This window comes from Cheilinus undulatus, linkage group 3 (genome assembly GCF_018320785.1).
Source record: "Cheilinus undulatus linkage group 3, ASM1832078v1, whole genome shotgun sequence".
NCBI lineage: Eukaryota > Metazoa > Chordata > Actinopteri > Labriformes > Labridae > Cheilinus > Cheilinus undulatus.
The window spans coordinates 4382211-4399129 of NC_054867.1; the positions used below are offsets into that span (position 1 = coordinate 4382211).

At 39.8% G+C, this 16919-nt stretch overlaps 1 protein-coding gene across 1 annotated transcript in view; it reads left to right on the forward strand.

Moving 5' to 3' along the window:
• Positions 1 to 16919, forward strand: part of LOC121506932 (copine-9-like) — a 330340-nt gene that overhangs the window by 129140 nt on the left and 184281 nt on the right. The window contains exon 7 of the mRNA XM_041782988.1: positions 55 to 131. Within this exon, the coding sequence (XP_041638922.1) occupies positions 55 to 131 (77 nt within the window). The remainder of the gene's footprint in view (positions 1 to 54; positions 132 to 16919) is intronic.

Sequence of the window (16919 nt, forward strand, 5' to 3'; positions counted from 1 at the left end):
TTCAGTTGGACTATACTGAGGTGTGTAAACCGTGTTGTCTCCTCCTGTGTGAAGGACTTCCTGGGTCAGATGTTCTGTACGTTGGGGGAGATAATCGGCTCAACGGGCAGCAGGCTGGAGAGGACGCTCTCGTGAGTACAGCACATAAAACATCAATAAGGCCGAATCAATTTGTGAGGCAGAAAGGTTTCAAGGGTTTACTTTGTGTTATCTGAAATATACAGCTGTAATGCTGTTCACATTACACTTCCTCTTCTTTACTTCAGTTGGTAATTCAAGGATTTGAGTGACAGAGCTTGCTCCACAGCTCCATAGATATTAACACGCTTTACAGATGCAGTCATCAGAAGGATGCCTTGAAGACAAGAGTGTGTTGTTTTTTTGAATTACTCTGCAAGAAAACCCAGACTTCTGACCCAGCAACTGCCCATAAACCACAGTATTAACCAGGAGTTCCTAGCTGCCCACAGGCACTGAACTCTGTGTTTGTCTGGGTCATTAAGGGTAATGAATGAAACCTGGCCTGTATGGCGCTTTTCACACTAAAACATTCAGAAATAACAGGGCAATACGCCAACCTAGCTTATCACTCTCTCATTGTGCCAAAGAATAAGCTCTAATACTTTACTGAAAGTTGGATACTCTTCTGGTCATTTATTTACTGTTAATTAGATGTTTGGGATCACAGGGAAAGAACATTAGGAGAAGTACTCCTAAAAGTCACCAGCTGTTGATTCAAGAAAATATGACTCTAAGAGACTGGGATATACGTTCAGATTTTAACTTCATGCTAACATATCATTGGAATTGCCATCAACAGATTTAGCATTGCTTTGCTGTAGTTTGAACGTTAGAAAGGATGTATTTCCCTTGATTGAATAGATCTTTTAAATGCACATATGTCAAATCCCGCCACCAGGGGGCACTTAACTTTAACGGTTGCACAAAATTAGGAGTGTGGAGTGCTGCCCAGCTCCGCTGTTTCCACTGTTTGTTTTTGCAATGAATTTAGGACACTGCACCTCATAAGGTGTATTTACTAAAAGAGAGAGCCAACATGTTTTCATTCATAAATTCATCACAGTGATGGAGAAACACACCTAAAAGCGCACTCATGTGTTTGCACCTGAAGTGACCCCAGAGTGCCTGTGCATCCTCGGACTGCTTCCAGCGCAAATGTGGAAGTGCACTTTTAAATGCATTTCTCCCTCAGTATGACAAACTTATGAACTAAAACAGAACGTCCACTCTCTCTCTTTAGTAAACACACCTTATGAGGCGCCTTTCCATTGAGCAGAGTCCTCAGTAAAATATAAGAAATAGTAGTGGGAAGAGGGCCAGGGAGGTGGGCGACACTGAGCAATGTTGGTCTTGACTTGCTCTAAATGCAGTGTGTGTGTATGTGGGTGTGGGTGTGTGTGTGTGGGGGGGGCATGTTAAAGAGGTGAATTTGAATGTTGGGTATCGCAAGCACCTTCAGGAAAAAAAAGGGCTGCAGACCACATTTCTGACAGCTACTCCCACAAACCGTTCTTCTGAGACTCAATTATCTCAGAGAGGAAGTGCCATCATTTGCAAGTATGATGTTTTTACATTTTTAGATTTGATGAATGTGGCTGGCAGCCACATTCATGAAATAACTGCATTGTAATTATTGCAGACTAATCAAGATTTCATGAATAAAACAGTGAAAAGGTCAGGGGTCTAATCCGGGATTAAAATATACAAAATTTATGCAACTCCTTTTTAGAAGTAGTAACACAATCGTTGGCTCACTTTAGCTTCATTAGCTTTAATTACTGCTAACATAACTACACTTGCTACATAACTAATGTTACTACATGGGCCAATGTAGCTAAGATAGCTTTAGCAATGTGGGTTTTAGCATACATAGCTAAAGTTAACTAAGCTATGTAGATAACATACCTAGCTTAATTAGTTGCTTTGTGAGGTAAGCTTTAGCACATTAGCTACATTTGCTAAATAGCTATGTAGCTCTGTTAGCTATGTAACCACATTATCTATGTAGCTTACACAGCTAATGGAGCTATATAAGCTACAATGACTGCATCAGAATGTTTCAGGGAGGATGAGCTTTTACCTGTGAGCAGATTGTTTACTCAGCTTCATTAAAAATTGTGGAATCAGGTTTTGCAGATCAGGTTTTTGACTTTTAACTTTTGGTATCCTAACCCCTACCCTAACCCTAAATGGAAGTCTAATCTGATTTTATTTCTACAGTTTTAGCATGTATTTCCCCTTCTGAAACATACAACATCTCAGATGAACAGTTACCAAAGCGCCTGTCAGAAATGAACAAACTTCAGGCCATATTTATTATATTTATTAAAAGAAACACTCCATTATGATTGTAAAAATAAAGAATTTCTCTTTCTTTGATGACTTCAGTATTTGACACACTGTAAGACCTCAATTAAATTAGTTATGGTCCCATTTTAGATCAATATAGATAGAAAATAGATATTCCATTGCCAAAATTCTACTCACTGTGTCTTTATCTGATCATTGACATGCTAATGTTTGTATAAAATACATCGTTTTCAGTGTTTAGAGAAAGCAAAGATCGTTTCCTAGCCCCTTAGTTGTGTCATAAGACATTACTGCTCTTTTTCTGTTTTTGGCTGCTTAATGGCACTTTGCAACGTTTGGCAGTAGCAATGCGTTACAACTGAGCAAGATAAAACTAAGTTAATGGGTGCTTATTTTATTTTTTTTAAATGGATGTCCATTTGAATAATCTGACCTCATTCTGCATTAAGGCCATTTTCATAAGTTGAATTTACTTCTGCTTACTCTTACATGGTAATATTGATTGTGTGCACAACCTGAGCAGCAGTGTACTGCACCTTAAGCCAGTGTTACTTAACCCTGCTCAACCAAAGAGCCAGTTTGTTGAAAAAAATGTTTGCAAGAGCCACAATTTAATTGGTGAAAAGTGGCAGTTAAAACAAGTTAAATGTGGCAAAAATGGTCAAAAAATGGCAAACACTGGGAGAACAGTGGCAAAAATCAGTGGGAAGTGAACAAATAATGAGTTAAAAGTGGCAAAAATGTTGGAAAAAAATGAGTGAAAGTGACCAAAATGGTCAAAAATCAGAAAAAAGGTGGGAAAAGTGGGCAAAAAGTAGCATTTAATTGCAAAAGGCAGCTTAAATGGGCGAGATGTGTCAAAAAGCAGTGTCAAAAAGGGGAGATTAGTGAAAAAAAGAAGTGGCAGAATGGGCTTAAAGCTGCAAACACTGGGAGAAAAGTGGCGAAAAAAGGCAGAAAGGGGCAAAAATTGGTGAAAAGTGGCAACAAATAAGTTACAGGTGGCAAAAATGGTCCTAAACTGGCAAAAACATGGAGAAAAATGAGTGACATGTGACTTAAATGGGCAAAAATCAGAATTAAGGTGGGAAAAAATGGGGAAAAAAGCATCAAAAAGTGGCAAAATGGGAAATTAGTGGCATTTAAGTGCACAAGGCAGCTTATTTGGGTAAAAAGTGGAAAAAAATGCAAAGAAAAGATGCAAAAATGTGCAAACAGCAGAACAAAAGTGTCAAAAATGGGCCAAAAGCAGTAAATAAAGTAGCAAATAAAGTTTGAAATAAAGTAGCAACATTTGCAAATAAGGGCAAAGGCATTTGCAGACAAAAAAAGAGGTTGACAATGAAAGCCTACTGTGTAGTGTGGGAAACATGCTGATTAGTTTTACCTGCAATAGATGATTTCTGAGGTAAAATATTCCTTTTAAAGATTTTCTTGGGAAATAATATTTCAGATTAAGACATAAAAGAGCCACAAATCATCACAAATGAGCCACACGTTGAGTATCACTGCCCCAAGCGCTTTTATTTTGAAATACTGCTTGACCTACATCAAGTTACTTTCTTCCAGAGTATTGTTAGAGTGAAGACAGTGGTACATTAAAAAAAGGTTATTTTAATGGTAGATTTTTTCAGTGCAGACATGGTTGTAATTCAGAGTATTGCTTCTTGTTCTACAATTGTTAGCTGCTGCATGTTTTGGCCAGGACACTCTTAAACAGGAGACTTTTATTCAAAGAGGCTTATCCCAAGTAATGAAAGTCAACTAAAACATTTATTTCAGCTCTTTAGGAAGTCAAACCTGCTGACATTTCTTCAAGCTGATATGTTTTTGGATAACACCAAGTAATGTAAACTCCAGTCAGTTATTACTGGAGTTAATGGATCAGTGTTTTACCAGCTTGCAGAGCTGAAAAATGAGTCACTGGGCAACATTTGCTGACTGAAACTGACATGACAAGAAACGATGTCTTCCAAAAAATTTGTGGTCTGAGCCAAAGGAGGCAGGTAACTGGCACCAGCTGACAGCAGGGTGTGTTCCTCAGACCAGTAAATCAGGATATCATCTGCATATTCGAGTCATGTCAGCCATATCAACAAGAGAGCTGGAGCTTACCCTTTCAGTCGCTAAATCCCTCTTCAGTGTCTCTTCCTTCCTTCGATGAGCCCTTTGGATCAGCTCGTCCATGGCTACCTGTCAGCCTGTCTGTGATTTGAATAAAATGCTGATTTATGAGTCACTCAGGAAGTCATTATGGACTTTATGACACTGCTTGCAGGCTATATATCATTAATTGGCCATGTACCTTAACCTCATCCCGTCTCCTAACATCAGGAGGTTAGAGGGCTCCGCAGTAAAGACTGGCTATGAAAAGTACAGCAGCCTGTATTCCTTCACGAATCATTAAGATGTCCTTCAGTGAGGCATTTACCCTTCAACTGGGGCCCCTCATTGGCCAGTAATGGAAAGCTGTGGTTGTACTGGGAAGCTCCCATGTGTAAATATAACCTACATACAAGAGTGCAGTCAGTAATGGAGATATTAAAGTTTAAAAATGACTCTGCCACTCAGGCTATTGTGTATTTTTTCCACAAGGACCACTGTAAGAGTACAGAAAGATGGGATTCAATTCTGAGCGTCACCTGTCTGTCTTTGATCGATGCTTCCACGTCACCTTGCTTTCTGACAGCACGCTTGATAAAGTGGCAGCTTCTCCCCCCCGTAGCGGGAGTAGAGGGGTGAGCGGTGAGTTAGCCCGAGGCTGACAGTATGAAACCAGATGAGACTACTATTTCGTCAAGCTTCTTGTTTATGTTGTTTGAGAGCCTGGGGGGTTTCAGCATGTTTTTCCTATAATTAGGCCGTCATGGTGATAGGCAGAGCAGCCACATGTGTTTGATGTATGATGATGTTCTGAGGTGTTTCACTGAGGCCAGGTAGGCTCTGTTCTGATCTGTTTCTAAAGGAGATGAGCACCAATTAATGATGAAATAGCACCTTTACTATGTATGGAATTCATGTGGCTATTAAGTTCCTGATAATTCACATCAATGGGCTTTATTCATGTCAGTTACAGAAGAAATTATCACAATATACTAAGTGTATGTTTTCTGAAGCCCTGAGCAGACATGCATCCATACATTTTTTAGCCCACTTTTTTGGTAATAGAAATTTCAGTTCTTTTCTTGAGATGTTAACTCAAGTATTCTATTTTCTTAGGGAACAACACTGGTTTCCCTACGCCTTTTTCTTTTATATTACTTACATGCAGAAAACAGAGCTAATCTTCCCATGATCTTCAAATAATTTCTGGTGATGTAGCAAACAAAACTGTAGACTGGTTTATTGTGAAAGGCCAGACCACAGCAAGCCATGCTGCAGGGCCCACACTTAACAGTGGTGGATGAGGTACCTGAGAGTCAAACTTAAGATAAAAAAAAATGTCTTAGCAGAAGAAGACTTGAGCTATAGTTGCATGGGATTAAGACCCCAGTGGCCTAAGGGGTGCTTATAGAGTCAACAGCATGGCTCCTGAAGTACAATTCCCATTAATTTTCTCCACAGAGGATCTGATTTTAACCCGTATCATAAGATGTATCCAAGGTAGACCCTCACCAGCCACTTTATTAGCTACACCTTGCTAGTACCAGATTGGTACTATTGCCTTTAGAAGTGCCTTAATTCTGGAATGGTTTCAACAAGATGTTGGAAACATTCCTCAGAGATTTTGGTCCATATTGACATGATAACATCATGCAGTTGCTGCAGATTTTCGGCTGCACATCCATGATGCAAATCTCCCGCTCCATCATATCCTAACCTGTAAAATACATTAGGTACGTCTCCGCTCCAACATGGCTGCGCTGCAGTTTGACTGCGTCCTTTAACTCCCACTGATTACATTTGAAGTGCAGCACGGAGCAGCACCGCTGCACTGCTAGACTCGCGAGACAGAGGAGTTTCACGGTACTTACAGAATCACACCTGGCCGTGCGAGTAGAAACTACCAAAGTGCCATAAAACATAACAAACACATGTGAAGCTATTGTTCTGAACTGCAGGACTAGGATGAACTTGTTTGAATTTGTCTCTGTTTTGTCCTTTCGTGTAGATTTTTCTGCTTCTATTATGGGTCAGTAATGCTTTTTAAATAAATGCGCTTCTTTTTGCTCCTCTGACCTGTTGATTACGGGCTCTGCTACGCCCCATCAAGACTTATTGTTGATATAGTGGAAGGAAATACAGTCTGGCATAAGTCTGGTGTCAAAGCAGAGTATTTTATACTCTGCATTTTACTTCCTGCCAGTTCGATCAGCTCCATGCTGAATTTATGCGCAGGGCTCTGGTGTCCAGCAGAAATAGAAGACCTGCTGTGGAGGGCCTCGGACTGCCGGAGATCTGCTGGAGAAGATATGCAGAGCAGCGGAGCTGGTGGAAGCACTCTCATTGACTGGAGAGGAGATGGACCGAACATGTATCTGGTGTATTTGAGGGGTGAAGGTGCTCTGTTGGATAAAGATCTGCTGGATGTGGAGGCTGTTGGAGTACAGTGAACTCATCATCATGTTCTAGAAACCAAGAAATCCACCCTTAAAATTTCTTAACAAAAAAAAAACAAAAAAAAACACAAATTCATTCACCAGAATTCCTGTAAATTACAGAAACAACCAAACAAATTCTCTGAAACGTCCATTAAAATTCCTGGAAATCTCAAAGGACAACCCCTATTCCCCATTTCCCAATCCCATTTACAAAAATTTACAAATAATTTTCCCAAATTCCCATGAAATTGACCAAAAAATTTAAATTGATTACCTCAAATCTTTTACTGAAACTCTCCAAAATATTAAAATAAATATTATACTTAATAATTTCTAAGAAAATTCCCCTAAATCCACACAGAAATTATTCCAAAAATCTGAGCAACTAGTTTAACTTCAGTGGAAATATTTATTAAAATCCAGAAATTATTACTTTGTTGTAGGAGAGCCAATGTCCTCGTGTGCACACAGGCTTTTAGATGTAAAGTATACTGTATTTTTTCCAGATAAGTAAAAAAAAACTTTGATTGTGTGACTGTTTGTTTCAAACATGATGTTGAGCATGACTTACATAGATTTTACACTCAGACATTCCAGACTCAGTGGTCAATGATATTATCATCATGCTGAGACAAAGTCAGTGCACTGATTTAGGAAGGTGAACTGTTTGCACAGACATGCTCCTGAGTTGTCATTTGTCAGGAACCAATTGAAGACCCTGCAGTCAATCACAAGCAAGCTTCACCCAGACCGTGGTGTAAAGCAGAAATAAATCTCCCACCATACTGAATGTGTCCTGGCAATCTATAAAAGCAATTGATTCTTGAAAACCTGCAGCTAAAATTAAAACATAAACAACCTGAAGAGTGAAAGTAAAACACCATTTCAGGGCCATAAAGCACACACACTTCATAATCAGCCACCTATGAATCATTTTCTCCCTCTGACACCCTCCTGTGTTTGTCAAAGCTGCTACTCCAGCGCTGTCATTTATCTTTGTTGAAGCCCGCGGGAGCATTTCCTAATTCAGACAGCTTGTCAATGAGAGGGAGAGGCTTGGATGCCCTTGGATGCCAGTTCTGGTTCCAGCGTCAGTGTGTAGAAGTGTGTATATATATGTGTGTGTGTGTTTATTGGGTTGTTGGATGGGTCCCCTTATGTGAAGCTGTGTGGGGCATGGGCTGTGTTACTAAGAGGAGAGCTGTGAAGAAGCAGAAGGGTTATTGATTCCAGGGGACTGCAACCTGGAGAGAAGGCAGACTTTCTTGGTAAATAGGTAGATATTTAAGAAGCAGCTACAGTGTTGACAGGCAACAACAACAAAAAAACCCTGACATTTTGGTATGTATAACTGTTGAATGCATTTCATTTATGTTTTATGTGTGCATGTATGCAATTCCAATGAAGTGGAATGTTATCAGTGGTGGAAACTATGGGAATTGAAGGTCACAGCATTTATCTCAAAGCATACAGTGTGCTGTTGTCAGGAGATACACTTTTTCGTAACACATACTCATTCACATCATGGCTGTCCCCTGAATCTGTTTGAAGCAGTGGTTGTGGATGTCCTAAATAATAACACAATGTGGACGCAGGATGCAGTACATGACTGTTAGAGGCGGTGGAATGAGAGGAGGAGTCAACACAGCAGCACAGACAACAATGGCTGAAACGGTTTAAAGAAAAACTGAAAAACTAATGCACAATTATCTGCAAATGTTCATTGTGTTATTGCCTCTGCATGGAGACAAACATGTCCGTCAAACTGTCTGATGACAGACAAGCTCTGTATTAAAATCTTCAACAAATATGAAAAAAAGTGCTGTGTTTCATTTTAACAATGAGATTATTGTCTGGTTTTCAGCTGAGCACGTCTGTGTTTGTTATAGTTCAGAGTTTCATTGAAATTATATTTTGACATAATAAACAAAGAGACATTAGAGAGGTTTCACTAAAAAAAAAACAAACAAAAAAAACCCTTATACAAGCACATGTAACCTTGCAAAGCAGATGTTATCACCTGTTTCCGTGTTTCTCACTGCTGATAACATCTGGAAAGGCTCCCATCTGAACCGTTTGGGCCTGGTTTGAAAGTGACAGGACCAATCAGCAACAAGGGGCAGTACTTTCTGGCGCTGTGGAGTCGTGACGTAAACAAGCAGCAACAAGAGGCCGGTGCAATTATGGCGGGAGAGCTTAGCGTGGATGCTGCTAAAGTGTCAGTTTTATCAGAACTTGACAAAATATCTTCATGAAAGGAAGAACAAAGAACAGCAGCGAGTCTTTTTCTTTTCAAAAACGACGAAAGTCGTGTCCTGACATGTCTATAGTTTGGTTTGCGTTATTCCTCAGTAGCTGTGCACGCGCACCTCGGTCGTGGCTACGTCACGTGTTTTGTTGCTCTGATTGGCCTGGAAAGATGTGACAGACAGAACGTTCATCCAGTCACTAACTGAGTTGTTTTTCAAATCCTCTGCCCTTTCCCAAACTTCTTAGTATCGAAGCTTTTCCATCTGGCGTGTCAGGCTAAGCACATGTTGGAGTGCCCATGATTTACATATAGGATCATATAGGATCTGGGAATGTTATATAATATTCAGTGTGCTTTTGAAACAGATAAAGATTTGCCTTAAATTTTATCGCACGTTGACTTTATAGGAAGCTAATAAAACTTTACAGAATATTTCAGTGCCTAAAATAATAATTAGGCCATATTAAGTTCATCTGTTTCACATAAAAAGCAGTAAAAAAGTTTGACGTTTTAAAAATCCTTCAATGGTTTTAATTGTGCCTGGCATTGCTGCTGCCAAAGGATACAGCACTGTAGTTATTTAAAAACTTTATGATTATTATCACCAATCTATATCCAAAAAGAAAGTAATTTTAAATTTACATTGTTGTGGATGACATTACAGCCATACTGCAGCACAATGCAGCTTTTGTGCCAGCTCTCTGCCAGGCCATGGCACACGTGTTTCTATGCACCATTAAGTATGATTAAAAGGAGCTCTGTCGTCACATTTAAAGCAGTTTCACACAGAGACAGTGGTGCTGTTGGTAGGAATGGACACATACTCTCAAGACATTTATTATAAATGTGCACTTTTTACACAGCACCATCTTCATGATGGTAATTAAAGCAATGCATGGCTATGTTTTGGATCCCTGGTGTACAGAATAATGTTATTATTGCCCATTCCTGGACCAGACGGTGTGTTCTGACCACAGGTCATCACTCAGAGCTGATTAGATTTAACTTTAACATCATCAACGTCATGATGATGTGAGTTCTGATCTTGGAATAAATATTATGATAACCTTCTACACAGTAAATTTTGCAGCGTTAAATCAACACTTAAGAGTTAAATTTAACACTGTGTCCGAATGTATTTGGTGCTTATCAGAATTGGTGTTAAATTAGCTCTTTGCCCAGTGTTATAATATCAGAGTAAAATTAACTCAAAATTGAGTAAAAAATTAACACTGGCTAACACTGTACAGTGTGAATAAAACTTAACACTACAGGTTAATCAACTCTGAAGAGTGTAGAAATTACTCCCAGTGGTGTTGGTTATCTATTCTTCTGTTATTACAAATCAGCTCTATGTCAGTGTTAATTCAACTCCCATAGTGTTAAATTTAACACCTAGGCTGATATTTCAAATAAGCAGAGATACGGAACTGCTCCACAATTTCCACGCTTTCGCCATTCTTACAGTCCCCAAAAGTATTGGAACTCTGCGGCCATTCCCTTTATTTTTTTTGTAGACTGAAAACTTTAGATTTTGACCCAAAAAGATGAGTATGAGGCAGGAGATCAACATTTCAGCTTTTATTTTCAGATACAGTGCTTAATAAATTTATTAGACCACCACCCATAGTAAGGTTTATGCCACAGCTGCCCTAAATTAACAGCATTGGTAATTACCAAAGTCATTTTTTATGTTTCTGCAATGGTTAATACACCAATATGTAGAAGCTCTTTAACGAAAATGATATTTATAATGCTAAAATATAATTATTATTGTCATCCATGAATTTTCAAATTTACTGATTTACAAAAAACTGAAAAAATAGTAAAGCACATTATTATTTTTTGATGATTATGTCAAATTATAGTTATTTATTTGCATTCCTGAACAGAAAAATGTGGTTGAATGTTATGCTTGATTCATTTCTGACTTCTCAGAGAAGCCAAGTGAGCTGGCTCAAATTTGGGTATAAAAAGGTGAATTCAGTTTGAAATCCCTCATTCCTGTTCAAAATGGTAAAAACTGGAGAGCTCACTGAAAATGAAAGAGTCCGCATTAAAGCACTTCATGATACAGCTGTGGCATAAACCTTACTTTGGGTGGTGGTCTAATAAATTTGTTAAGCACTGTACATCAGGATCTGATACACAACTTAGGAGATAGCTTTATTTGTAACAGAACACCACATTTTTAGTCGAGCAGCAGCATTAGAACAGATCGACTTAAAACAGATTAAAGTGAATAAGACTCGGGTTAGTTGGAAATCCTTTACTTGCAATAACTGCATCAATCCTGTGACTCATTGACATCACCAAACCTTTGCGTTCTTCTTTTTTGATGCTCTTCCAGGTGTACACCTCAGCTTCTTTCAGTTGTTGTGTGTTTTGGGGGTTACTCCCTTCAGTCTCTGTTGTAGTGATCAAAATGTGTGCCCTATAGGGTTTAAGTCTGGAGAATGACTTGGTCAGTCTAAAACCTTCCACTTCTTGCCTCTGATGAACTCCTTTGTTGTTTTGGCAGTGTGTTTTGGGTCATTATCTCGCTGCTGATGAAAGATCTCCCAATCAGTTTGGTTGCAGCTTTCCTTAAATTGGCAGACAAAATGTTTCTGTAGACTTCTGAGTTCATTTCTGCTGCCATCATATGTTACATTATCATTGAAGATTAATGAGCTCGTCCAAGAAGAAGCCATGCAAGCCTAAGCCATGACATTACCTCCACTGTGTTTTACAGATGAGCTTGAGTGTTTGGGACCATGAACAGATCCTTTCATTCTACAAAATTTAGTCTTTCTATCACTTTGGTAAAGGTTCATCCTTGTCTCATCCATCCATAAAACTTTTATAGGCTCATATCATTCCAGCCTAGTCTTCCTGTTCTTCTTGCTAATGAGTGGTTTTCATCTTCGAGTGTAGCCTCTGTACTTTTGTTCATGAAGTCTTCTGTGAACAGTAGATGGTGATACCTTCACTCCTGTCCTCTGGAGGTTGTTGCTGATGTCACCAACAGTAGATGGTGATACCTTCACTCCTGTCCTCTGGAGGTTGTTGCTGATGTCACTAACAGTAGATGGTGATACCTTCACTCCTGTCCTCTGGAGGTTGTTGCTGATGTCACTAACAGTAGATGGTGATACCTTCACTCCTGTCCTCTGGAGGTTGTTGCTGATGTCACCAACAGTAGATGGTGATACCTTCACTCCTGTCCTCTGGAGGTTGTTGCTGATGTCACCAACAGTAGATGGTGATACCTTCACTCCTGTCCTCTGGAGGTTGTTGCTGATGTCACCAACAGTAGATGGTGATACCTTCACTCCTGTCCTCTGGAGGTTGTTGCTGATGTCACCAACAGTAGATGGTGATACCTTCACTCCTGTCCTCTGGAGGTTGTTGCTGATGTCACTAACAGTAGATGGTGATACCTTCACTCCTGTCCTCTGGAGGTTGTTGCTGATGTCACCAACAGTAGATGGTGATACCTTCACTCCTGTCCTCTGGAGGTTGTTGCTGATGTCACCAACAGTAGATGGTGATACCTTCACTCCTGTCCTCTGGAGGTTGTTGCTGATGTCACCAACAGTAGATGGTGATACCTTCACTCCTGTCCTCTGGAGGTTGTTGCTGATGTCACTAACAGTAGATGGTGATACCTTCACTCCTGTCCTCTGGAGGTTGTTGCTGATGTCACTAACAGTAGATGGTGATACCTTCACTCCTGTCCTCTGGAGGTTGTTGCTGATGTCACTAACAGTAGATGGTGATACCTTCACTCCTGTCCTCTGGAGGTTGTTGCTGATGTCACTAACAGTCGTTTTAGGGTCTTTTTTTTTTACAGCTCTCATAATGTTTCTGTCATCAACTGATGCTGATTTCCTTGGTCTAACCATTCACAACTGTTACTGAGTACATCAGTGGTTTCTTTTTTCTCTAGGACTTTCTTGATTATACAGACTATGACCAATGTTTGTGCAATAGCTCAGATTGATTTACCATCTTCTCTCAGCTTTTTTCAGTCATAGACAGCTCTTATGTAAACACCTGGAAATAAAAGCTGAAATGTTGATCTCTTGTCTCATATTCGTCTTTTGGCGTCAAACCCAAATGTTTTCAGTCAACAGCAAAAATGAAGGAATCAGGCCCACTGTTACAATACTTTTGGAGGGGACTGTAGATACAGATTCGATTGCAGACTTTTAGATTTGTTGTACTTATCTTGTGAGGAAAAAACAGCTGCTATATGGTGAATCATAATGTGTGAATGTTTGAGAACAGTACGTATGCCAGGTCCTTGAGTCTAAGGTTTGCTCAGTCCTCAGTTAGCTCTATGATAGACACAAAGATTTGGGACTGTTGTTAATTTTCTCCCTTTTGATTGTGAATCGACAAGCTGGATGGATGAAGAGTTTCTCATCTATGCGTTGATGTGGGTGACTGCAGATTGACTCAGCTCTGATTTATAGCAATGCACGCTCTTACTCATAGATTGACTCATCAGAATCTTTTCAACATCAGAATCATCGCTGCACACAGAGTTTGAAATGTTCACTCAAACATGTTTTCTTCTTAGAAGAGCTACCAGGAATGATAAAAATAGCAATCTTGCATGATGGAAGAGTTCTGAGTTCAAAGCAAAAGACGTGTGCACCTGAAAATCCTCACACAGACACGGAAATCATAAAAATATATTTATCCTCTATTAATGGCAGATGGGTTTCCAAGGCAACTGACAGCATGAAGTGTACTTTCTGCTCTTTAAAAACCAGGTTGGGTGATCTGTTTCCTCCACGCCGCTCTATTCTCTGGCTTGAGATTACATCAGAGCCACGGACAGGATCTATTTTCAGACGCTGGGCGGGGAGACGAAGAGAGCCCCGTGGCATTTAAAGCGTGGAGGACAGGATTACGAGGGAAACCCACCCGAGTACAGAGTCACGACGCATACTCGGTGTTTACACGGATCAGGCACTCGCAGGCTGAGATATGAATCTGTAATAGCAATCACCCACCTGCTGACCTAAAGTGAACTGCCCCCCTTCTTTTACTATCTAGTCCTCAATCAAGTTAAGCATCAGGAGTGCCAACATGTCACACATGGTCAAGACTTAATGAAAAATCTTTTCCAAGGTGCAGATGATTTTAAAACTTCTGAGTTGACATGGTTGTACCAAGAGAAGACAACTTTGTGTAAAAGAGAGAAATATTATTTTGGAAAAAGAATACGTATGGTTGCAGTTTTGCTTGCTGTAGCCTAAATGTTCCTGGTTCGAATCCCTGGCTGGATTCAGGCCTTTCTGAGCAGAGTTGGCATGTTTCTCTTCAGGTGCTCCAGCTTCATCCAGAAGCCACAAAAGACATGCTGGGTAGTTTGAAGGCTGGGACAGTGGCTCTCATATGCTGGAAATGCCTGTGTGATCTCCAGTCCCTACTGGCCCACACAAGGGGAAGGCACTGATGCAAGGTTCGAAGCTCATAAGAAATCCTCACATTTCTCCAGGTGCTTTTTTTTGGTAATTTACAAGGATAACATTTCACATTTTCTTCCAGAATTAAAATGTTTCAAATAATCAACATTTTGAATGCCTCAAGCTTTTCAACTCTCTTGGCAAAACACATTTTTTTTTTCACAGTGCTTTAATAGCCTTATGTGTTAGAAATGCATGTGGTGCATGTACTCCATCAGTGGCTCGGTCAGTTAAGCCAGTGGTTCTCAACGTGGGGGTCGGGACCCCCTTGGGGGTGGTGAGACACCTAGATAGAGGTCTCCAGATACTTTTAAAAATCTAAGAATAATTTTTTTATTTTTTTTTTAAGATTTATTTTGGGCATTTTTGTGCCTTTATTTGATAGAGGAGGACAGTGAATAGAGTCAGAAACAGGGACAAGAGCAGGGGAGAGACATGCGGTAGAAGGCCTCAGGCCGGATTTAAACCCAGGCCGTCCGTGTATATGAGGCGTGCCTTGAACCACTAGGCCACCAGCAACCCCTAGGAATAATTTTTAAGTTACACTTTTGCCACCTTACACCAATTTAGCCAAATTTCAACCCATTTTCATCACTTTTTTGCACCAATTTTGCACATGTTGTTGCCACTCAAAACCCATTTTTGTCCATTTGAACCTTTTCCTGTCACTTCTATACCAATTCTTGTCAATTTACACCTATGTTTGCCTCTTTTGACCCATTATTGCTACTTTTACGCTCATTTTTGCCCAATTTAACCCTATTTTAATACTTATTTTGCCAATTTCTGCCAATTTTTGCCCATTTTTCTGTCTTAATTAACTCATTTTTTCCTGTTTAAACCAATCTTCTATCCCATTGTCACCACCTTTTCCACCAATTTTTTGCCCTTTTTTTTAACCCATTTTAATTCTGTTTTTAAGAGAAGGGTTTTATATTTTGTAGTAAGCTATTTACTGCAGCACAAAAGAATAAAAAATATATATTTGGTTATTTGATAAGATTGGTTATTATTCAGGTCAAATATAAAATATGGATATCACTTAACTTTACAATTGACCATGGTTATGCTGACCTTCATGGTCCCTCAGTCTGGATGGGCCCCAGAAAGCCCCCCCCTTTATCCCTTCTTATGGACGGCCTTGTTGTTCATGGCTGTGTTCAACCACCTTCAGGAACAGTGGGGGTCCCCGGTCTCTGGAACCTTTATTTTGGGGGTTGTAGGCTAAAAAGGTTGAGAACTACTGAGTTAAGCAACTGTCTTCTGATCATGAGACCAGGGTTGACGTCCAGGTGGTGGCCTTGTGCTTAGACTATCACCTGACCACACTGTGCAGGCCATCCAAGATGACTGGTACAACTAAGAGACAAAGACTTTGTCCAAAATCACTCCCTTTACACCATTTTCTGGTGGTGTCCAAATTCTGAGTGCACATTGTTATTCAATATATAGTGCACTCATTCTATCCCACAATGCATTGTGAAAAGTAGTGAACAACTGATGGTCACTAGACCAGCAATACTTACCATCGAGGTAACTATTGATTCTTGATTTTGATTGGCCAGTGAAAGAGATTTGACATTGACGAGTACAGCACAGTTAGTGCACGGAAGCGCATAATCAGTTGATGTTGAAGCTGTTTTTTCTGCTCAGAGCACTGAGTTCTTGAAACAATGGCCTACGGTTAGATCATGCCTCATGTACATGGGGGGGCCCAGGTTCAAGTCTGGCCTGTGGCTCCTTTCCCACATGTCTCTCCTGCTCTCTGTCATGCCTGTTTCTGAATCTATCCACTGTCCTTCTCTATAGATAAAGGCATAAAAAAGCCCCAAAATAAATCTTAATAATAAAAGAAAAGCTTGACTACAATGGCTTTGTACTGTAAATGAGTACTGGTAGTAAAAGCGCCAGCTGTGGACACAGGCCCAAAAACAAAAGGTACACTTTTGTTTTCTCACTCCTCAACAGTCTTTGTGGTGAAAAATCACTTTTTTGGCAGCATGTTGTTAATCACTTGGACGAACACCCACACTTTGGGAGAATTTTGGGAATTAGTGATGACAATACAGAAATAATTCATCTTTTTGCTGATGGTCTCATTTAACTTTGTAGGTCATAAAGGGACAGTGTCATTGATTTCAGTCTGTTATTTAAACGGAAATCTCTTCCGAAAATTATTATTCACAGAGAGTTTCAGCCTCTAAAACTCAGCTGAATTCTCTCATAAGGGGTTTCTGTTTGCTTTGATCAGATTTGAGTTAAGTGGCCTCTTCACTGCAGACAACTCTACAGTTAAAATAAAATTCTGATTAAAAACCTTTTTCCCAATAGATG